This window comes from Aulonocara stuartgranti, assembly GCF_965226115.1.
Source record: "Aulonocara stuartgranti genome assembly, chromosome: 3".
Lineage (NCBI taxonomy): Eukaryota > Metazoa > Chordata > Actinopteri > Cichliformes > Cichlidae > Aulonocara > Aulonocara stuartgranti.
In genome coordinates, this window is record NC_138941.1 from 74,780,285 (window position 1) to 74,803,492 (window position 23,208).

At 43.7% G+C, this 23,208-nt stretch overlaps 3 protein-coding genes across 4 annotated transcripts in view; 1 reads left to right on the plus strand and 2 right to left on the minus strand.

The window, feature by feature from the left end:
- LOC309698981 (CST complex subunit CTC1-like) overlaps nucleotides 1-23,208 on the plus strand; it is a gene marked incomplete at its 5' end in the record, with an annotated part of 42,772 nt that overhangs the window by 9,606 nt on the left and 9,958 nt on the right. The window lies entirely within an intron of this gene.
- On the minus strand, nucleotides 580-5,815 carry LOC309703529 (E3 ubiquitin-protein ligase TRIM21-like). 2 transcript variants are annotated; one of them, XM_082528435.1, is made up of 2 exons: nucleotides 5,070-5,815; nucleotides 580-2,521 (listed from the first exon to the last, which is right to left on the minus strand). In XM_082528435.1, the coding sequence occupies exon 2, from the start codon at nucleotides 2,510-2,512 to the stop codon at nucleotides 815-817; it is 1,698 nt and encodes a 565-aa protein (XP_082384561.1). In that variant the 5' UTR covers nucleotides 2,513-2,521; nucleotides 5,070-5,815; the 3' UTR covers nucleotides 580-814. The 2 variants fall into 2 exon arrangements, with proteins under 2 accessions (XP_082384561.1, XP_082384562.1); XM_082528436.1 differs by lacking the exon at nucleotides 5,070-5,815 and adding an exon at nucleotides 4,377-4,411.
- LOC309703203 (uncharacterized protein) lies at nucleotides 18,511-22,840 on the minus strand (the record flags this gene model as incomplete). The annotated part of the gene is made up of 7 exons (XM_082527915.1): nucleotides 18,511-18,549; nucleotides 18,815-18,940; nucleotides 19,515-19,691; nucleotides 19,757-20,014; nucleotides 20,095-20,361; nucleotides 20,441-20,482; nucleotides 22,810-22,840. 7 exons carry the CDS (start codon nucleotides 22,838-22,840, stop codon nucleotides 18,545-18,547), a joined length of 906 nt encoding a protein of 301 aa, XP_082384041.1. The 3' UTR covers nucleotides 18,511-18,544.

Sequence of the window (23,208 nt, forward strand, 5' to 3'; positions counted from 1 at the left end):
AGTAGATTGTATGTTGGAAACCACAGTAGACACAGTAGACTCAAATCATTGTTACTGAGGAATTCTGCCTTAAACAGTAAAGTGTTCTTTAACAGTGTGTGTGTGTGTCTGCAGCTGTTCTTTGTGTTGTTGCTGCATCGTTGCCTCAGGGGGAAAGTTGTGTGTGTGTTATGCAGACTAGCAGAGACTGCAGCTGTCAGCAGCCACACACACTTTCTATTCTTCAAATCAAATCACAGTGAAACATGTTCACTGACAGCTCAGCTTCAGCATCGTCTTCATGCTGTGACTGCAGCCGTTCAACTCTGTTTGTCTTTAACCCAAATCATCACAACATGCAAATATAATCATCAAAATGATGTGACTGGAAGGATGCAGCAGTCTGTGCTCCACCTTTCTCCTCCACACCTGCAGGTGGAGAACATGGATGCATGAATCTCTACAGAGTTCTTTGAATATTATCCGTCTCATCAGTTTTCAGTGAACAAAACTCCTCACAGAGCCAAAATAAGCAGTTTGTATCCAACATAACTCAGCTGGACTCTGATGCTCCGTATAACAGCCACACATGAGTCTGGATTCACTCAAAGCATTGAACAAACTTTATTGGAAATGAAGCTTTTGGACATTTGTTCTCTGATATTTGCTCTTCAGCTCGAGTCTCCATCAGTGGGAACATTTCCTGATTCAACTTTTCTTCTGTTCAAATCAAACTCCATGAGAATCAAAGTGTGAATCAGAGTCCTGATGATCAGATTCTATAGAAACATGGAGACTGTAGAGGATTTACACTCAATATGTTCATTTGTTCCCTTCAATCAGAATCAGAATAGAAATCAAGCGGATCTACAAATGAAATCAGGGGTAGATTAATGTTATTGACAGGACAGATGATCAGAGGTGCAGAGTTTTTACCTCCATGATTAGGACTGGGACAGAAGAATGGGTGGAGTTTGTGAGTGAAGGAGCAGCCAGTAAAGGAGTAGATCAGAGCTGCAGCACCTACATCATAAAAGGAGACCAGACCCTCCTCATAATCCACAAACACCCCCACCTTCTCAGGACCAGGATGAAGACAGAGGGGGACTGAAGGGGAAGCATTAGCTTTGTACAAATTTCCATTTCTCAGCATCACAGTCCAGAAACCATCCTGAGGTCTCACTGTGATTTTTCCCTTCCTGTTGATCGACTCTGTGGCCACTCCTAAAGTCCACGCAGTCTTTCCTTTAACCTGAACCTCAAAGTAAAATCTGCCTGAAGAGAAACTCTGCTCTCCTAAAACACAAACATACTTAGAAAATCTCTCTGGGTTGTCTGGAAGTTTCTTCCTCACATCACTATGATAAACTTGTTTTCCATCATCAGACAGGATGAGTTTAGGATGAGCTGTATCAGGATCCAGAGTCACATCCACCTCATGCTGCTGCACCCTCTGCAGCTCAGCCTCTAACAGCTTCTTCTTCATGAGTTTCCTGATTGTCTCCTCGAGCTGAGCCACAGCTCTCCCCACAGTCCCCTCATATGTAGGTGGATGAACTCTGACCTCTGTCCAGTCCTTGCTGGGTGGAGCAGCTTTCAGGGAGGAGAAGCTTTGGAGGAGGTGGAGGTGGTCTTCAGAGCGTGAGAGCTGCTCCACCTCAGAGCTTCTCTCCATCAGCTCAGAGATTTCCTGTTCCAGATCTTTGATGAGACCTTCAGCCTGTTTCTCTGTAGCTTCCTGTTTGTCTTCGATCTCCTTCATGAGCTCCTTCAGGCATCTCTCAACAGACTCCATCAGAGCCGTGAGGACCTGAACACCTTCTGCTTTCTGTCTGTCTGCAGCATCTTTACTCATCTTCACCGACTCTGTGATCTCCTGAATCTTCAGTCGTCTCTTCTGGATCATCTGCTGAATCTCAGCCTCTGTCTTCTCCAGCTCTGCCTTCTTTCCTTCATATTCTTCTCTCAGAGGAACAAACTCGTGGTTCTTGTGGTCTAAAACAGAGCAGAGCATGCAGACACATGTCTGGTCGGTCTTACAGAACAGCTGCAGAAGGTTATCGTGCTTCGTGCACATCCTGCCTTCCAGGTTCTCCACAGCATCAACCAGCTGATGTCTTTTCAGACCTTTCAGTGTCAGATGAGGCTCCAGGTGAGTCTGACAGTAGGAGGTCTGACACACCAGGCAGGACTTCAGGGCCTTCAGTCTGGTTCCAGTGCAGACGTCACAGGGAACTTCTCCTGGTTTGGCAGCTTGTTGCTCTGAGCTGCTGCTGCTGGCTTTCTGCTGAGCTTCACGTCTGAACTGAGCAACCATCTCAGAGATGAAGGTGTTGACCCTCATCTGAGGTCGAGTGTAGAAAGTCTCTTTACACATGGGACACTGACAGCTCTGATTCATGTCCCAGTGCTGACTGATGCAGGTTTTGCAGAAGTTGTGTCCACATGATGTAGTGACTGGATCAGTGAACACATCCAGACAGATGGAGCACAGAAACTGATCTTCAGATCGCAGATTGCTGGCAGCAGACATGTCTGCACTCTGAGGGAGAAAGAAGAGAAACATTTGATTCAAAATTCACTTTAAATTTCATTTTTACAAAGAGAGAAACAAGCATCTGTAGTCTGAGAAGCTTGGAGAGAAAAGCGTCTGGACTTCTTTAAGTTTCTTTTCATCACAGAAGCTTCTTCACCTCATCCTCAACACGGACCAAGGAATGAATACTGCACTTTTGGAAGAACTCCCTCCCCTGCAGCCTCTTATCGTCAAAGGGACGGAGGTGGAGAGGGCAAACAGCCACAGATTCCTGGGACTGCAGGTTACATCAGACCTGAGCTGGACTCTCAACACTACAGCAACTGTGAAAAAAGCCCAGCAAAGGCTTTATTTCATTCGGCTGCTCAGGAAAGCTGGCATGAACCACCACCCTCTCACCCAGGCCTGCAGAGGACTGATAGACAGCATCCTCATCGCAGGCATCACTGTCTGGTATGGAAACACTACACAGACAGAGAGGAAGGCTCTGCAGAGTCAGAAAGTCTGCAGAGAGGATTATGGGACCAACACTTGCATCCATGGACCTGCACATACAAAGCTGCACATACAATCTCAGACACAACAGAGCGGACAGCAGCATCACACACAGAACACGATTCTTCAACAGCTTCTTCCCCACAACTGTCAGACTGACGGCAAACAAAAACACACTGAACACTTAAAATAACACAGCACTACTTAACCTCACTTTGAATGTATCATCGGTTCACTGACCATCGGGCAATACACTCACAACAGACTTGTGAAACAGATCTGTGGAACAAATGTGCAATACTGTGAGTGCGATAAGAGGTAGAGAACTACACACTCTCTGTACATTTTCTTCTTTTTCTTTGTATATAGAAAATAGTACGACTACCCTACTCCGGACTTCATTTCTATCCTTCTGCTTTTTCTGTCTTTATATTGTTAAAGTGTGATTTGACTTGGAAAGCTCTGCACAAGTATTCCACTGTGCATGGACTGTTGGTCCTGTGTGCAAATGTCAAAATAAAAATCTTGAACCTTCAGTTGTCAGAGTAACTGGTGGAGACCCAGCAACACACTCAGACACAAACTGGTTCATCTGAAACACAAACTGAACAACGTCGTGTCTGCTGTACAGTGCAGCGTCCAGATGAACAGGATCAACAGGATGAACATCTTTTTAACAGTCGTTACAAAGATGTGAAGTTGTTTGGCTGACACAGACAAACAGTATCCCACATTCTTGATTTTTAGCTCACAAACACGTCTTATAAGGACTTATTGATCCTGAAATGTTGGAGGTTTTACCTCTTTAAACAGTAAAGTTACAGGAGGATACAGATAATTATCAGGAAAATGTCCTCGGTTTGTTAAAATGATCCCGTCCGATAACACACGAGAACAATAAATGTATCATTTTCTGTTGTAACCCACAAACTGAACGGTCACACTCATCTTTCATGTTGTCACTAAAACATCACTCCTTCCACGTCTAGTTGGTCGTGATGGAGGCGGAGTGCGTTGGGTCCGCTTTCCCTGCCCAGCCGATGTTCCTGACGCAGGGAAACAGATCCTGTTGGGGATCCCTACCTCGGCACAACACCTGCCATGGTCTTTGCACACTCACCACAGTAAATGCATCATGTTGTCAGCTTTACAGTATCATAGTCAGAGAAACTGGTCAGGCCGCTCTCTTCCAAATGTCTACACTTCACCCTTTTACTGTCAGTGGGCTCAGAGTCCATCTAATGTGGCTCATTATCTGATGCCGTCTGCAGACCAGTGTTAGACACTGAGAGGTTGATGGCTCCGTGTCAGAGCACCGGCCTTAACGAAAAAGTTATCAATCGTTCTTTTCATCTTTTCTCATCACCCACAGCTACATCCACTCCTATCACGCTGCTCACCTCTGCTGCGACGATTCAAACAGCTGGAAAGTAAATAATTTGGAGACGGTGCGTTTGTGTCACAGTGAACAGTGAAAACAGAGACTTTCTAAAACAATGATGCATGTTAGTCATGTGATGCAGGCATGTGACCAATTAAACAAAGATAGTGGAGAGCATTATACAGCAGCAGTTTTGACAGTCCTATTAAAGATGAATATCAGTCTGCACATGCTCCACAGAGCTTTTCTTCAAATTCTTTAATTCTCTCTCGCTTTTGCAACTTTGTACTTTTGTGTTACTCGCAGCAACAACTCCACCTCACTGTTAGTCCATTTTAAAACTCGGTGCTTTTCCTCCACCTCTGCTGCGACGTTTCAAACAGCCGGAAAGTGAATAAGCGGCAGACAGAAATGAGATCGGTCGAATCGTCTTGCGTTTCACGCATGCGCAGGACTGGAACGTAAGCGTTTTCAGCCGTCTTAATGTGGACGCACAACTCTGTGAAAACGACTGAAAACACTAGTGTGGACGCGGAGCGCTGTTTTCAAATCTATCCGGGCGAGTGTGGACGTAGCCTAAGTGGCACCATGGAGAAATGAGGTGGCGCTCTAGACCCTGATGAAGTGAACAGAGTGAAGATTTGTGTAGAAGCAGGAAGTGTGATCAGCTGCACTCACCACTGTTGCTGAGAGGAACCTGATGGACTCCAGTGAATCTTCTTTTAGAGACAAACAGGACTCGACTGCAGCTCTGCTGCTGCTCTCTCACACTTTCACTTCTGCAAAATGACGTTGAGCTTCTTGTTTTTCAGCTGTTGCTCCGCCTCTCCCTGCCTCTCCCTTTACAGGAATCAGCCGGTCTGTACTCAGTGACTGTGTGCAGCGGGTGGGAGGAGTGAGGAGTGGTGTGTGGGTTCACACAGTAATGACGGCCTCAGGTGATCAGGAGAAACTCACCTGGATTTCCTTTTTCCACAGCAGACTGAGAGCTTCAGGTGGACCCTGAAGGAGGTCTCAGACACAGGTGGTAAAAGTACACACAGTGTGTACTGAAGTAGAAGTACTACTGTTAAAAATACTCCAAGTACTGTTTCAACTTCTTTACTCAAGTAAAAGTAAAAAGTACTGGCTGTGAAATGAGAGTAAAAAGAGCTGATTGAAGAACATTTCTAACACGTGTTTATACAAAGCTAACTGAACCATGTGCTGCATCAACGTGATAATAAAATAATATTATTCACTTTGTTTCTGTCTAAATTTGAATTCCAATAAATATTTTAGCTTGAAATAAGTGAAAAAAATCTGCCAATGGAACAAGTTAAAACTCTCTATTTTTTCTCTGGTTTCAAGATTCACTGTCTTGAAAAAAGTTCATATCCGGTGGCGGACGCCCTCAGACATCAGTGCGTTGGTGGTTCTTTGTGTCCGGGGATGGGCGTCCAGGTACACACCGGCTCACTCCTTGGTGGCTGCTTATCGGGGCCTGGAGCCTGGGGCTCGCTCGGGCCATTTCGGAGGTGGGGTGCCCCCGGCCTCTCGGCCTGGGGCTCGGTCACTCAGGCACAGCTGGCTCACGGGCGCGTCACTGCAACCCCCCCCCCCGGCTTCTGCTCCGCGGCTGCTGAGTGAGCCCTCATCTGGGACTCTCCTCAGCTCTTTCTGGGACAGTGGCGCGGCTGCCCCTCTGTTGGTCTTCCTTGGTCTCTTGTGTTCTGGGGGCCTCTGGATGTCTGGAGTTTTGATCTCCTCCATACCTGCTTCATGCCCTGGAGGACGGGGCTGTGGCCCCCCCACACCCTCTAGCAGATCATTACATGAAGGAACCTTTTAAAAACAAGCGTGTCCATGCTCACAGGTGTACACACCGGTGCTCACACACACAAACTACACCCTTTTTGGCTCCTACCTCAAAGCACACTGTGTTCTGTTGATCTTATGTGCTGCACAATAATGTTTAATATTTAGTATTAACTGTTATATTCCCATTGTTATGGATTCAAATATTGGGGATGGAAAATGGTCTATTTTTCCTTTTAATTTCTTTTTAGGTAGAAATTCTGAAATTACACGAACCTGCTCTCAACTCAGGCATTTTAGACTAAACCAACTTCAGAATTCTCAAAAGAACCTCAAACCTATTTTCAGCTCTGGAGACCAGAGTCACTGAATAGGAGACTTGGATTTGCACCCTTTAAAAATGTGTAGCTAGTGTTAGTGTGTTTATTTAGGAATCACAAGCCAAAACACTTTATTTATGACTATTGTTTTTTAATGCATTGGATGATTAAAAAATCGGCGTGTACATGGATCTCTTCCATTCAGAAATCCGCATGGCTGCAGCCAACTTCCCAGGAGAGAGTAACCTGTCCTAGCAGTTTTATATCAGGACCAGTTAAAACTGCTGGGGTTGACCTGCTTGTTTTGCAGGCCCTAATTCTTTTATATCGATACGTCTGCAGGTTTCTAAGTAATTGTTCAGTAAGTAAAAAACTACAGATTCTACTAATCACAACATTAAACCCAACATTAGCAGGTTCCCATAGCCAGTGCTGGCAAAGGTAGGTTAGGCCCAATCAGCTCTTACTGGCTAAGTAAAACAGAGACATTTAAAAAGCAATCAGAGTTAATGAACCATCAAACCACCGAGATCACTGGATTAAAGTTAGGCGACTTTGGCAATATCAGCTGCTGAGTGAGCGACCTGAAAAATCTGTTTAGTAAACATTACAGTCGTTTGAGTCCCGCTCGTCTAAATCGCCATCAGAAAATTAACAAAGCGTACAGAAAATGAGGAAAATCCGACGTTAATTCTGAAAAACCAACTATCTTCAGTCATTTAGTTAGACTCAGTCAATCTGGTCTGAACAGAGGAAGTGATGATTACAACAGGCAGATAAGGAGAACATGTGGTACATGCAGCTAGGAGCCGTGGTTTCCTGAGTAAAGGTTCATGTTTGATGAAAACAGGTCACTTTCCTCTCTTACAGACACGACATGAAGCTTCAGCTCTGTGAGTCAGTCCAGATTACAGGACAGAGAAACGCAGAGTTAAACTTCTAAATTTTAAAGAGTTTATGCAATTGAAACAGTTTTCTGTCATTTGCTGTATCTTCATACACTCGAGTTAAATATGAGGTGCTTACAGGAAATACACCACTTGATTTGTGTCCAAACACACAAACAAATATCAGATACAACCAGCCTTAGATAAACAAAAGAAGTAGTGATCACTTCTTCTCACTAAGGAAACAAAACCAACAGATCTGAACAGATTTCATGTGAGAGAAACTATCAGCGAGAGCTTCCAGCTGCTGAAAATAGGCTCTTTACCTTTGACCTTTAGTGTGTGTTGGAGCTGTGATAAAGAATTGAAGAAGGGAGGGTTTGACTCACCGAGGAGCAGAGCGACAGATGAAGTCGGCATGTTGTCATGTTGGAGACCGACAGCAGAGTGATACCTTCAGCTTCACCACTTCCCTGTTAACATCATCAGCTCGTCACGCTGCTGCTTCTCCACAAGGACGAGCTGTTTCTAATACACTCGTCTTCATCAGAATCAGAGAAACTTTATTGATCTCAGAGGGAAACTGAGTTATCATAGCAGCAAATATACAAGAAACAACATATAAAATCAGTGTAGAAACAGAGATATGATAACAAAACTATTAAGATACACAGATGAATACAGAGACATGGGACTAAATATAAATATACATATGAACGTGGAAAGACAAACATAGAGTCCTGAGTGGACATAAGTTATATGTGCAGTTTGCTAATACTGCAGTTTATGCAGTCTATGAACAGCTCAATGCTCCTTCTGAGAACAGGAAATAACAAAGAGAATACAACTTTATTTATATAGCACATTTAAAACCAGCAGTACCCCAAAGTGTTTTACAGTAATACGATCATTTATAGGAGGGAAACATTAAAAGCCAATAAATACACCAACAGGTGGAGCGCACTAATTTGCTGCAGTGCAGTGAAAATATGTAAAAGAAAATACAAACACAACTCGACTAGGAGATTATTTAACAATAAAATAAAATAATTAAAACTACATAAAAGAACATTTACAGGATACAGACAATAACTAAGGAAGGCTAGATTGAGTAAATCTTTTTATTAAATTATGACCCCTGTGACTACCTGTAAGCTTCTCACTGGGAAGCTGCAGTTTCAGATCGCTATGAAAGTCCCGTGACCGACTGTCACTGCAAGGCTGCTGAGCTTGAACAACTGCCTTTACAAACCCAGTTACACAAGATCTGGGGGCCTTCGTGTAAATAACAACAGAAAGAACTGTTTCACAAATCTCAGATTTCATTTTTTATTCACAATAGTATGCAGAAGTCATTTAGAAAAAGACTGAGGTTGTGATCAGGAAGATTTTTCATTTCATGAAGTTTCTGCATCTATAACCAGAAATGGTGGAATTATGTAAAAACATACAGAAAAATGTGTCAGAGCTTCTTTAATTACCTTATTAAGCTGAGAAGACATCAGATCATCTTTTTTTAATGGAGTGTTTGCCCAGGGTGCCAAACAGGCTAGCCTCTGCCTATTACTAAAAACATAAATAAAAACATTTAAGTTTGTGGTTTTAAGGTGAAAAAATGTGTACATTTTCAAGGGGTATGAAGACTTTTTCAAGCTGTCCTAATCCCACAGATGATCTTCTGTAAGGGAAGTGAGTCTGGAATCAATGAGGCAATTAAACACCTGGTTGGTGGCAGAGCCTGTAGTGTGGATGGGATTCACTCTGAGTTCCTGAAGGCTCTCGATGTTGTAGGGCTCACTTGGTTGACAGGCCTTTGCAACGTTGCATATCTGGGGCCCTTGACTCTCAGACTCGGGTAGTGGTCCCCATATTTAAATATTGGGGAGTGAAGGGTGTGCTCAGACTGTAAGGGGATCACACAACCTCAAAGTACAAATTTTGACCGAATTTTTCTTCCTTTCAGCTGATTGGTTAACGTCATGTCAATCACAAATTTAACAATCCAATGAGAGAACAGATAGGTTTGGCTGTTGGAGGGGTGCTTTACTGAGCTTCAGGTCCTGGAGGTAGTTCATTCTTATGGTTCTTATGGGCTAAAATTGTTGGTTCTTCAGCCTAATTATTATTAGGCTGGTAACAATAATAATTATTGTTATTATTATTTTTCTTTTCTTTCTTTAAAAAACAAACAAAAAAACCCAAATCTTTTTTGCACACACACCAATTTGCATCTATAGATGCACAAACATAAATGTTTTAGATATTTTGGTTTACAAGGTTACAAAGCTCAGTTCACAACTAGTCGGTCAGATTTACAAGTACAAAATATTTATGACCACAATTTGAGCCCATAGATGTGTGTGGAGAATCAGTTTGTGTTGAACATGTTTCACCTTCACGAATCCTCACAGTCAAGGGAGGAGGAGACAGGGAGGCAGGAACCAATGAGAGACAAGGAGGAAACTGAAAAGAAGAAAATAAAGAAGAGTGAAATAAATGAGACAAGGAGAGAGTAGGCAACGAAGGAGGAGTGAAGGATGAAGGAAACTTTGAGACAAGAAGATAGAGGCAACATAGGAGGAGGCAGGAGATAAAGTGAAAGAAGAGAAGGGTAAAAAGAGTAAAGAAGCGATGAAGGAGACATACATAGAGGAGGAAGGAACAATGAGACTGGAGAAGTAAGAATGTGAGAGTGGGGAAGACATGGTGGAAGGAGGGAGGAGACAAGGAGGCAAGATGAAAGGAGACACATAAAGGGAACAGAAATAAAGAAAGTTAATTTTGGACAATTTATGCCTTTATTTTCAATCATGTGACTCCGGCGCCCTCTGCTGGTCAGTGCTAACGTCACACAGCTCACAGAAGAAACATTTCCCTTTGTTTGCACTCAGGTTTATTTCTGATGTCATCACTCATCTCTGTGTCTGACAGAAGAGACAGGTTACTGTTAATGTTTGTCTGACTGACACAATAAAGCCTAAACATTTATTCTTTACTGACTTTAGTCACTTTGAATCAATAACCAGGATCCATTTACCTGACTTTACCTGTTTAAACTCATTTGTGCCTTTAATGCTACATGGAATATACAAAGGAGCATGAGGAAGATGAGGAGAGGACTGAACAGCGCTTGCCTTGCCTGAAGATCATTACCTCTCCTCACCAGCAAGTCTGCAGCTCTGACCTCAGTTTCCATCATTCATTTTCCATTTGATCTTCTTCTTTTGTGGTGTCTGTAGGCCCCAAAGACCTGGGCCTCCGCATGATGTGCCCAGTCACGCCACCCAGGTCTCACTGTCATTGTCCACATGAGCTCTAAAGTCTCCAAAGATTCACTGGATGAAGAACCCTTGAGTACCCCACCCAGTTACCCCCAACAGACTGGCTGCTCTCAACTGTTGTTTGGTGCATAAATACAAACCACAGTCAGGATTTGTTCACTTTCTAAAGATGAATTCATTTGTTCATGATTCTCTGGACCTCTGTGGTTAGTCCACATACAGGTACGCCCAGCCTACCTTCGTTCTCACCTGTGTGGCGACGTCAGTGTTGTTGTGTATGAGTGAGTGAAGGACTGAGTTTGAGTTTCTGTCTGTTGAACTGAACTCAGATTATTTATATTTTTTTTTTTTACTGAGAATGTTTAGAGACAGTCTGAATGTCTGAGAACAAAATGCTTTTGTTCATTTGTCCATTTTTGAAATTGAGGTGCTGCGATAGTCCAAAGCCGAGACCCTAACATTGAATGAAATGTGTTGGTGGGATTTCAGAGAGCTGTGCATAACGTACATAAACGTCAGTGAGCTGAAGCAGCACTGTGAAGAAGATCACGTTTTTCAGTAGTCTTGAGATCAATGTCTCATGGAGGCTTCACCTGTTCACCTGTAATGACCTACGCCTGTATTCACACCTCTGCTCGTGTGATGACTCACATGATCAATATTCAGTCAATGACCTTCAGGAGAGAGGTTAGTGTCACAGTTTCAATGTAGAAACAGACACAGTTTACTCTTAATGACCTCTTTGCAGAGACCTTCATCAGACTGCTGCACATTAATCATGATGCTCTGTTTTGGTTAGTTGTCCATTAAAGTAGAAATAAGCAGTGACTATGCCACCAGTTTTGTCTTTGCAGCGTAGAGTGACATCACTTCCTGTCTTTTCAGGAAGTGTCAGGATGTCAGGATCCTTTCTTTATATAAAAATTAAAACAGCGTGCTGTTATTCTGATGATTAAATGAACGTGTCATGAGGGCCAGAACTGAGCAGAACCCTGGAGGAGAAGCAGGGTTTAACAACATTTATTGGTCTAGCACAGGTTAACACTTGGCAGTAGCAGAAAACAGCCACACAGAATGTAACAGTGACTTGGCGTGAGAAACCTGGTAACGTGGTTGTGGACCAAAAGCGGAAATTGGGCTGGAAGGGTAACTGGAGCGTGACAGCTTAGGTCTAGCTGTCAGGAGAACGGAGTTAGAAGAAGGGGAAACACTGGAGAGGGTAAGTTTAGCTGTATTTATAGCTCACTGGGAGTTGGAGTGGAAAACGCTTTGAGGGAGGGGCAGTGTGAGTCCAGGTGAGTTGGATGGTGTGAGCTGGCTGATCTACGTTCCACAGGTTTGGATGGAGCGGGATGGCAGGCCGGTGAGGCACGGAGAGATTTCCAGAGTGAAGGTAAGTTGTTCGAGGTCCAAGGGATGAGCTTAAGGTAGAGTAAGAGACGTGGAAAACTAAGGCACACGAGAACAAGGGAAGCAAAGCCAGCTCCAACATGGAGTAGCTGACTAACTGGTGGAGAAGGAACGTCAGTGTGAGGCTTAAATATCTCCAGCCTGATTGCCAAAAATCAGCTCCAGGTGAGTGGAGCAGATGAAGAGATTATGGGCCTGCTTGGGGCGGATATGAAAGAGGTTCAAGAACCTGGTGGAAATTTGCAGCCACTCACCTCGATTGTAACGGAATGACACACCAGTAAACTCCACTGATTTGTTGTTTGTTTGAGTTGATGCTCCCCACTCAGGCTCTCAGCAGCTTTGGGTAAGTGGACAGTAAAGGTACTGCAGGCAGGTCTTGCAAAATAAAAAAGCACATTCTTGAAGGTTAGATGTTTATTCCACCTCAGCTGTGGGATGAACAGTGTGAAAAAGCTGTTTCATGGATTCTATTTGCAGGTTTACGTCCTGTTTGAGTCTCACTTTGCTCATATTTGAAGCTCATCATCAGAAAGTAACAAAGCATACAAACTCTGAGAGAAATTAAATTTGACTCAGTTGACATGATGGAAAATTTGTAAACAGAAGAGGAAGTGAAGACTATACAACAAAGGCCGGTCAGACAAACATTTAGTACATGCAGCTAGCAGCTGTGGTTTCCTGAGTGAAAGCTGATATCTGATGATTGTTGGCTGATATCTATACAAACCATCATGTTACAGAAACTGAAAACATCTCTACTTGATTTCCTCTTCACAATATGACAAACAAATATCAAATAAAACCAAAACACAAAAGAAGATGAGTGAACTCTTCCTGTCGCCTAAACAACACATGAAACTGTGGACAGACCTGAACAGATTTGATTTGAGAGTCAGTCAGTGAGAGCTCACACTCTGTTAGTGTGTCTATCTGTGACAGATGAGTGAAGCACTTCAGTGTTTACACTCAGTGTTTGTCCTGGACCATGGTTCACTTCATCAACTCACCTGCAGTGCAGACAGCAGCAGCACACACACACCTACAACAGGGGGTCAGAGGTCACTGAAGGTCAGAGGTCACTAAAGGTCAAAGGTCATTTAAAGACACTGTTAATTTAATGTTACAGTCACATAGTCTTTGGCTGTTGCCAAATTCAGAGGCCGTATTTGTAGGCCGAATACGTCACAGTGAGGCGATGAAGGTTGTTCATATTTGAAGGCTCCTCCAAATGTGGCCCACAAATGCGTCCTCTGTCTCCCCAGATTTGAAGGATGGTTCTCGCGAATCCTTCATGGACAGCCATAAATGCAGCAGCAAGGCGCATTAAGATCAAATGAATATCGTGGAGGGGAAATCAACAGAGGACAGGAAATCTCTACCTTATCCCACTGGGATTCAGCATTCTGAACAAGCTGAAGATGAGAGAGCAGAGCCTGGCTGATACCAAAATAAAGACTATCACAGTAATCAAGCCTGGATTAAATAAATGCATGAATAACTTTCTAAAGTCAGCCGATTACAAAATGTTCTTATTTTTTGCCCTGAGCTGGAAGAAGTTGGCTTTTACAACGGAATTGATTTGTTTCACAAATGAAAAACTGCCATGAAAGAAATCACTTGCAAATTTTTTAATCAGGAAGTTCTGGAGTTTTCCAAAGGGCTAAGGTCACCCTAAAGATAATAACGGGGCTCAAATCGTAAAATCTACGTTCTTTGATCATTTACATGCAAAATATTTAATGTCAACCATGATTTTAAATCATTGGGTTAATCTAGCAAAACTGCACCAGCTGTTTGTGGTCAAATAGCTGCTAAAAAGAGCTTAGTAATAGTAATAACATGATAATAATAATAGTAATAACATCTTGGAGATTGAGAGACCAGTGACGGACATCTAGAGCAACTGTAAAATTGGCATGCAGTTTTTGCACTAAAGGAAAATCACTACCATCTCATGCGCCTACCACATTGGCGCCAGCTGTGGCCTCAAGGCTGGAGCTGGACAACAAGACCTTTCTCCATGATAACAGACTGTGTTTAGAATCTTCGTTCCCATCCTTTGCACCCCAAACACCTCTGCATGCTTATCTCCAAGGCCGAGGTCAGGGGGCAGATCTGGGCCCAGCGCATGCTACAGGACCAGATGTGCTGTCTACACCGGCTTACCCCCACCCCTGTTGCTTGTGCTTCCATGGTGTACTAAGATTCGTTGAGCGCTTAGAACAGGTACTGCTGAAGGGATTGGCTGAACAGCTGTCCCAATCCAAGGAATGGGTGCGAGTGCAAGGATAGGTTGTGTCTTGGCCACTGTCACCCTAGGAGTAGGGACAGGCATGGGAAGTAGTTGGACACCAGCCAGGGTGCAAAGGTGGACTGGGCCTTGGATGTCCTCACGCTGGGAGCAGGCATGGGAGCAGGTGACAGCTGGACACTAGCTGTTGCTACCTGAGGAACTGATATGGTTGCAGGGACAAGCGGAGCCCTAGCTGCTCTAGGCAACTGGGACTGACTGGACCACAGCGACCACCATTCAGGGAACTGGAAAGGGTGCAGGGGAAGGCAGGGTACAAGCCTCTCTGTGAGCAGGAACAGGCAGAGAGACAGGCTCTAGGATGGTCACGGGAGGGCAGAAACAACCAGAAAGAAAGAAAGCAGGGAAACTATAACTGAATGGTCCCTTTCCCAACCAGAAGCCGTGGGTGGATAAAACCATCCGCGACGCTCTGAGATCCCGCACCGCTGCCTACAACACGGGACTCATGACGGGGGACATGGACCCGTACAAAGCCGCGTCATATAACGTGCGGAGGGCGGTGAAAGAGGCGAAGCAGCGCTACGGGAGGAAACTAGAGTCACAACTCCAACAGAGTGACTCTAGGAGCCTGTGGCGGGGACTAAGGACAATAACGGACTATAAAGCACCAACAACCGGTATGACGAACGCGGCCGTGACTTTGGCAGACGAGCTGAATACTTTCTATGCTCGCTTCGAGGCTGCAGCTAAGGTCTCCAACAATGCTAGTGTTAGCGGCGCTAACGGCTGCAGACAGGAAGATACTGCCAGCACCGGAAACGTGCTCGTCATCTCCGAGCATGAAGTAAGGAGAGCCTTCAAGAGAGTGAACACCAGGAAAGCAGCAGGACCAGACGGCATCCCAGGTCGTATCCTAAGAGACTGCGCATACCAGCTAGCTCCTGTGTTCACTGAGATATTCAACATCTCTTTATCTCAGTCGGTGATCCCCACATGCTTCAAAGAGTCCATCATTGTTCCTGTCCCGAAGAAACCCCACCCTGCTTCTCTCAATGACTATCGCCCTGTAGCCCTCACCTCAGTAGTGATGAAGTGCTTTGAACGCCTGGTCAGAGACTTCATCATTTCTTCACTACCAGACACACTGGACCCACTACAGTTCGCTTACCGTCCAAATCGTTCCACAGACGATGCCATCTCTCATCTCCTCCACACATCACTCACTCACTTGGACACTAGAAGGGGTAATTATGTTAAAATGCTCTTCATAGACTACAGCTCTGCATTTAATACCATAATTCCCTCCACACTCACCACCAAGCTGGAGCATCTGGGACTCAGCTCATTTATGTGTCAGTGGATCTCCAACTTCCTAACTGGCAGACCACAGGCAGTAAGGATGGGCGGACATGTCTCAGCCTCCACCACTCTCAGCACTGGAGCCCCCCAGGGGTGTGTTCTGAGCCCCCTGCTGTACTCTTTGTACACATATGACTGTGTGGCCACTACCAGCTCCACCACCATCATCAAGTTTGCTGACGACACCATCGTGGTGGGCCTGATCTCTGATAACAACGAGACGGCCTACGTGAAGGAGATTAGGAATCTGGAGAACTGGTGCCAGAGGAACAACCTCCTTCTAAACGTCAGTAAGACAAAGGAGCTGATAGTGGACTTCAGCACTAAGCAGGAGAGGAACTACCAGACCCCCGTCATCAACGAGTGCCCAGTGGAGAGAGTGGACAGCTTCAAATACCTCGGAGTTCACATCACGCAGGACCTGTCATGGTCCTGTCACATCAACACCGTGGTGAAAAAGGCCCGACAGCGTCTCTACCACCTCAGACGCTTGAGAGACTTCCAACTGCCCTCCAAGGTGCTCAGGAACTTTTACTCGTGCACCATAGAGAGCATCCTGGCGGGAAACATCTTAACCTGGTTCGGGAACAGCACCATGCAGGACAGACGAGCTCTACAGAGGGTTGTGCGGTCAGCTGAGCGCACCATCCGCTCCGAGCTCCCTGACCTGCACTCAATCTACAGCAGGCGGTGCTGGACCAAGGCCAGGAAGATCGTGAAGGACCTCAGCCATCCCAACAACAGACTGTTCTCTCTGCTGAGGTCAGGAAAGCGATTCCGCTCCCTGAAGACCAACACAGAGAGACTGAGGAGGAGCTTCTTCCCGCAGGCGATACGGTCTCTCAATCACACCACCACACAGTACTGACCCACACATATGGTTCTTACACACACACTGGACTTTCTGGACTTTGTTTTTGCACAACACTGGTCACTATATTCTTCATTTCCAGTTAATACTTGTACAGCTGCTGTTATTGTGTATATATTTATTTATATTTAGATTTCTTCATACATTCTTATATAGTTCTATATTGTGTATTTTGTTGTACAGTTATTTTATTTTCAACTTTAATTTATATATTTTATCTTATTCTTCCCAGTTAAATTTACCCTTCATTCTAATTTGTGTTGTACAGTTATTTCATTTTTAACCTTAATTTATATTTTATTCCTTCCTAGTTAAATTTACCCTTTTTAATTTTTCATATTTATTTCCTATCTTATTCATAGCCTTTTCCTTTTTTGTTTTCTTTAGGTCACGAGCAGTTGTCCAAGCATTTCACTACATATCGTACTGTGTATGACTGTGTACGTGACAAATAAAATTTGAATTTGAATTTGAATTTGATACGGGAAAATTTGACTGAACCACACGGCGTTGTTGAGGTGGAACTGCTGAGTGAAACAAAGCTGACCTTGAGGAGACAGGAATTTGAGGAGGGAGGTTGTGGGTCGTCTTCTTCCTTCTACTCATCATCATCATTCTTAGTTTACTGTAGTTCATGAGGTCATGGTATTTCATTCTCAGTAATAATTTGATCCAGTTCAGCACACTCTCATGTTCTGTCAGACACTGTTTATCTTTTCTTTCTTCATGGCGGGAAACAGTCCACAACGTTCGAACAGCAGTTAAACTGAACTTAAACACATAAAACACTTCGTGGTTTATCACACCGGTTGTTTTACCTTTGATCATTTCCCACTGGTGTCAACAAGGAAGCCCTGTCACGCAGAGACTTCAGCTTCTCTCATCAGTTAACCACACGAGCAGCACCTGTTTTGATGTGGGTGAATGAACACTCGACTCTGGGGAAAAACAGCTACTGACTCAGGTGACTTCACCATTTATCTGCTTTTGATGTGACTGCTGCGTCTCACACAGGAGAACTTTCTCCCGTCACTTTGGTGACTCTGCATCTTCATCAGCTCCTCGTGCGTCGTGTGGAATCCAAAAGGTGGCCTAACCTCATCTTTGATCTCTCTCTGAGCGACTTGTCAACTTTATTTTTCACCAAACACACATGGATAAAGAAAATTTCCCACATTTATTTTGGAAAAGGGCAGACGTTCATACTAACCTGAACTGCCTCACACTATGTACCAATCACATTCTTCCAGTGCAGCGATCTGTTGAAGCTGCAGGATCAGTGCCACGGCTGTCTGACACTGTCACTGTCCCATTTTTCAAACAGTGAATCGACCACAGAGACCACAGTAAAGGTTTAGTGGAAACCAGTGACAACGTTAACTGTAAAACAGGAAACTAGCGACAGAGCTGCAGACCTGCTGTGGATGCTGCGTTCCTGTCCCACTTTCAAAACTTTTGATATATTTGAGGTAAAAATATTTTTTCCATGACCACATGTTACGACCTCAAAGTAGTGATGCTGTTTAAAACAAATAAAAACAGAATCCAATGATTTTCAAGTCTCATATTCTCTCAAAGACAGAAAACCAAACACATAGCAGAAGTGTAATTTTGTAATGCTCCTGTACAGACTCGCCTTTTAACATCATTCTGGAAATGTCTGTGAACTGAGGACAGCAGCTTTTGGACTTTTTGGGAGTGGGATGTTGCTCCATCCGTGTCTGATGGAGGGTTTTAGCCGCCCAGCAGTCCTGGCTCTTCTTTGTCCTGCTTCTGGTTTCATGATGCTCCAGATGTTTTCATTGATGAAAGATCAGGACTGCAGGCAGGCCAGTTCAGCACCTGACTCTCCTACTATGAAGCTGCGCTCCTGGAATAGGTGGTGTGGTGAACTGTGTTCATTGACAGTCATTTCTGGAAGTGTTCCTCCTCCAGCTGTTGGTCTTTGCTACCACTTGGTTTTCTCTTCTTTTAACCTGGTTTTGGTATTGTGTTGTTAATAAAATATAAGATTTACAAATCTTTGTATTCTTTGTTTATTTACACATTTTTTAAATTTAAAATTTTTAGAAAATGGGTTTACATTTAAATTTGTCCAGAACAAGAAACTTTCAGATTAATTTAGAGACAGAGGTCAAATACACATGGCAGCATGAAGAGGAGAAAAAAAGTCTCATCTTCTTCAACTCTCAATTTCTCTTGCTTTTATCGCTCATTTATGTCACCTGCTAGAATGTGTACCTGTAGTGTTTATGCTCAGGCTGGAGTAAATCACTTCTGGTTGGATGACTGACATCTTATTGGCTGACTCTCTAATGGTGACCTCGGCATATGCGACATCATTTGTAGAGGCTGGCTGGTGTCTCCCTGCAGAAATGATGTGATGTGAATGAACGTTGGTGATCACTTCACTGCTGTAGGATGTTTAGAAGACCTTCATAGACAGTCTGATGTTACAGGTACAGGATTCAGGAGCAAAGACTCGTTGATTATGGATTAAGCAGAGCCATGATGGCAGCATCAGAGTGATGAGACCACAGAACACTGTTCCTGTATCATACCACCTTAACAAGTGACAGCCAATCAGGAAAAACAACCCAAACTGGTGTTTGTGTCTGTGGGGTTTTAGCCTGAATCTAATTTCTAGGGAGCGATCCTAAAATTGAAACCCTGATGGAAGCTGTCTGGACGTGACTTTGAATGAGAGATAAGCCCAGTTTATATCAGTAATACTTTTCATTTTTATGGACACACTTCCAGAACTTTTAAAACTTTTCAATTGGGCCATGGGAACGCATCAGTCTAAAGATGTTGGGACCCAGTGCTCTACAAAATAAATGCAGACAGGAAAGTCCCTCAGATTTTCTCAAGTGAAATTTCAAAATATTTTAATTTGCTGCTTGAACCAAAAGAGCCCAGGTGGGTCAGACGGATATCATACCTGTGTGTTTCTTCCAAAGAAGCTGAACTAGAACCAAAACCAGAACCACAAGGACCAGAGAACCTACAGTAACTATGACTGGGATGATGAAGGAGGGATTAGGAAGAGGAGGAGGAGAACAGGAGATATGGATGTTTGCTGATGTTTTTGTTGTTGGTGGTGTTGGTGTAGTAGGATCTGCAGGAAAGATATGAAGCTGGGTCATTCAGTTTGTTATCAGCTCAACAGGTTTAAGCTTTAACAGGAAACAGTGATCTGACCTCTGACCCTCAGAAAGCTCTGAGGAGATGATCCAAACTCATCAGTAGAACACCAGTAGAGACCTTCATCAGACTGCTGCACGTTAATGGTGATGTTTTTCTCTGATTTAGGTCCAACAGGACGTCCATTAAAGTAGAAATAAGCTGCGGCTGTGCCACCAATTTTGTTTTTACAGCGTAGCGTGACATCACTTCCTGTCCTCACAGGAAGTGCAGGGATCTCCAGGATCACATGTTTATCTGAGGAAAAGACCCACAGAGTGAGTTAGAGGTGGTATAACAGTCTGCTGTTAGTCTGATGAAATGAAAGACTTCATTACCTGATACAGTGATGTTGACTTCTTCACTCTTCTCTCCAGCTTCACCTTCACACCAGTAAACTCCACTGACTGGGCTGAACTCATCAAAAACACAGGATGGACCACTGAACCTCCCGAAGCCCCGCCCCCCTGCTCCACATGACTCAGTCCCACTTCCTGTGTCCCTCTTCACCGTCCATCCATCAGAGCCCAGCTGACCGTCACATGTCAGAGACACTGAGGCTGCTGTGAAGAACTGCTGAAGGTTTGGACTGACGCTCAGAGAGACTGGAGGACAGACGGACAGTTTCTATCAGTGTTTACACTCAGTGTTTGTCCTGGACCATGGTGCACTTCATCTACTCACCTGCACAAACAGTCAGTGCAGACAGCAGCAGCACACACACACCTGAAACAGGAGGTCAGAGGTCACTGAAGGTCAGAGGGCAGGAACCTGTTTCAATCTGGTCTTGTTCCAAAAACATCACATTAAAGGGGGGAGACCTTTAATTCACTTTTAAGGTTCCTTTTAGGCTTTAAAAGTACATTTAGACTTATAAACATCACACAAAGCGCCAGCTCAGTTTTAACACATGCTGACGAAACTATGTTGGTACACTTGGTCTGAATGAGGTGGGCGTCATATCTGTTTTGACAATCTAACACCCTGCACCTAAACATTTCCCAAACTAAGCAGATTTTGGGGAATTGTTGATTATTGGAAGCAGAAGAGAAACTGCTCCCCACTCAGGCTTCATGAAGACTCAGCAGTTTGGGGTGGATGGGCAATGGGGAATAAAGGAGTAAGGGGTACAGCAGGCAAGAAAAGCATTCTCAGGATTAAACAGTCAGAACTTATAAACCAAAGCCATGGGATAAGGGTTAGTTGTTTATTCAGCATCAGCTGCTGAATAAAAACCTGGAGAAGCTGCTTCATTGATCTTTATTCACAGGTTTGAGTCCCAGTTTGCTTCTGTTTGAAGCTCATCATGAGAAAACAAAATACACAAAAGTAAGGTAAATGACAAAAAACAGTCTCCAGTCCTTTCATTAGAGTCCACATAAAGGAAAGTTTGCTCTCTATAGTGGAAGTGAAGACTACATAACAGACCAGAGGAGCATGTGGTACCTGCAGCTAGCAGCTGTGGTTTCCTGAGTGAAAGTTGATCTTCGATAAAAAAAAGAGGTTGCCTGACTTCTCTACAAGTAAACACGTTACAGACAACAAACTGGATATGAAGGTCCAACTCTCTGAGTCCAGAACACACGATGGATCTGAACTTTGAGATGAAAAAAGGTTCTGAGCAGCAAAATGTTACAGGCCTTCGATGGGGTCTGTTTTTAAACTGTTTTTTTAACAGAAAAGCAGAGACAGGAGACATCAGTTGCGTTCGGTCTGCAGGTTCTTCCTCGTCTGATTTATTAACAGAGTTTAACAACGTCCTTTTCTTTTCATTTAGACACACACATTTCGCTTTTAACAACACAAACATTCAATTAGGTCCATAGCTCAAACCCTTTTGGTTACCTTGCACTCTCACAAGAATAAACTTACAAAATAATCATTGTATATGAACGTCCTTATTTACAATAAATCTGTAACCAATTTTACTGCATTTCAGCATCAAAACATTTCTGTGCAGCACCACTAACACTGCAATTAACCCGCTTATGTCACCTTTATACTTTTCTTATACTTTAACAGATTCAAACAATATATTACATTTGTAACCAATAAACAAAAATATTCTTCCATTGCTCACAAACAGTTCACAATCATCCACAAACAGTATACATCAGACTATTTACATTTGACACATAAGAACTGGGTAGGTCCTAATCAACTGTAACTTCCAATAATGTCAGGATAAAAGAAGTGTCTAAGAGCTCCATTTGTCACAAAATAAAACAGGTAATAAGACCAGCTGCCTATTTAGACTACGAGTGAAATGGCGGCTGCCATTACAAATGGCGGTATAGTTAGCTTTCTCTCAATCAGTGAAAACACACTCTCTCACAACATTTGCGGTCTTTAAACTAAGACAGAAAAAGGTTTCTTGCCTTTATATGTACATTGTGGTGAGCAAACTTGAACTACTGACCTGTTTTTTTAACAGAAAAGCAGAGACAGGAGACATCAGTTGCGTTCGGTCTGCAGGCTCTTCCTCGTCTGAGGCCGAGACGCGTTGCAACAGCCTATCGCACTCACCACTATCTCCCCCTTGTGGCAATGCCACGCAATTACATTGTCCATAACGCTAAATGAAAAGTGCAATACCACCATAAAATCAGGTCTTTTACATCAAAAACAATTCACAACAAAATTACAATTGTGACCATACACTTGTGGGCGTCACAAAAACATACAAACTGTTGATGAGACAACTTCAAGTCACATACAAACACACTTTCATTGTCCTTCTTTCACCCGTCAGGAACAAATTTCTCTTCATTTGGTGCCTCTGAGTTAAAAGTGTGAGCTGCCGTAAAAAAACAAACACATTTTACTTGATTTCTGTCCAACTTGACAAACAAATATCAAATAAAACAACAAAAAACACTAAAGAAGAAGAGTGAACTCTTCTTCTCGCATAAACGTAACTTCAGACTTTGGACAGACCTGAAGAGATTTCATTTTAGAGTCAGTCAGTGAGAGCATCCAGCACACACTCTGTTACTGTGTTATAAGATAAATGAACGCTATGAGTGAGTGAAGGATTTCAGCGTTTGACTCACCGAGGAGCAGAGACACAGATGAAGTCTTCATCTTGTCGGGACGACGACTGGCAGCAGAGTGACACCTTCAGCTTCACCACTTCCCTGTCAAGATCATCACGCTGCTGCTTCTGGACAGCGAGGACGAGGAAGAGCTGGTGATGCGCAGTTAGCTGATTTGGATCAAAGCTGGCTCCTTATTTGGTACAGAGGAGGGAAGTAGAGGGCGGAGGTGGCTGTGAGCTGGGGTTTAAGAAGCTGCTGTACATCCAATCATCCAATCAACACTTAGGAACTCTTTCAAACCAGCAATCAGCAGCATCCACCTGCCTCAACAGTCAACACACACATATCCATACTCACATCTCAGAGAAAGCAGAGAAAGATGCACACCATCCCGTGGGAGGAGCCAAACATCTA

Coding starts and splice junctions, on each gene's coding strand:
- LOC309703529 (XM_082528435.1), bottom strand. CDS start 2,512: ATGTCTGCTGCCAGCAATCTGCGATCTGAAGATCAGTTTCTGTGCTCC.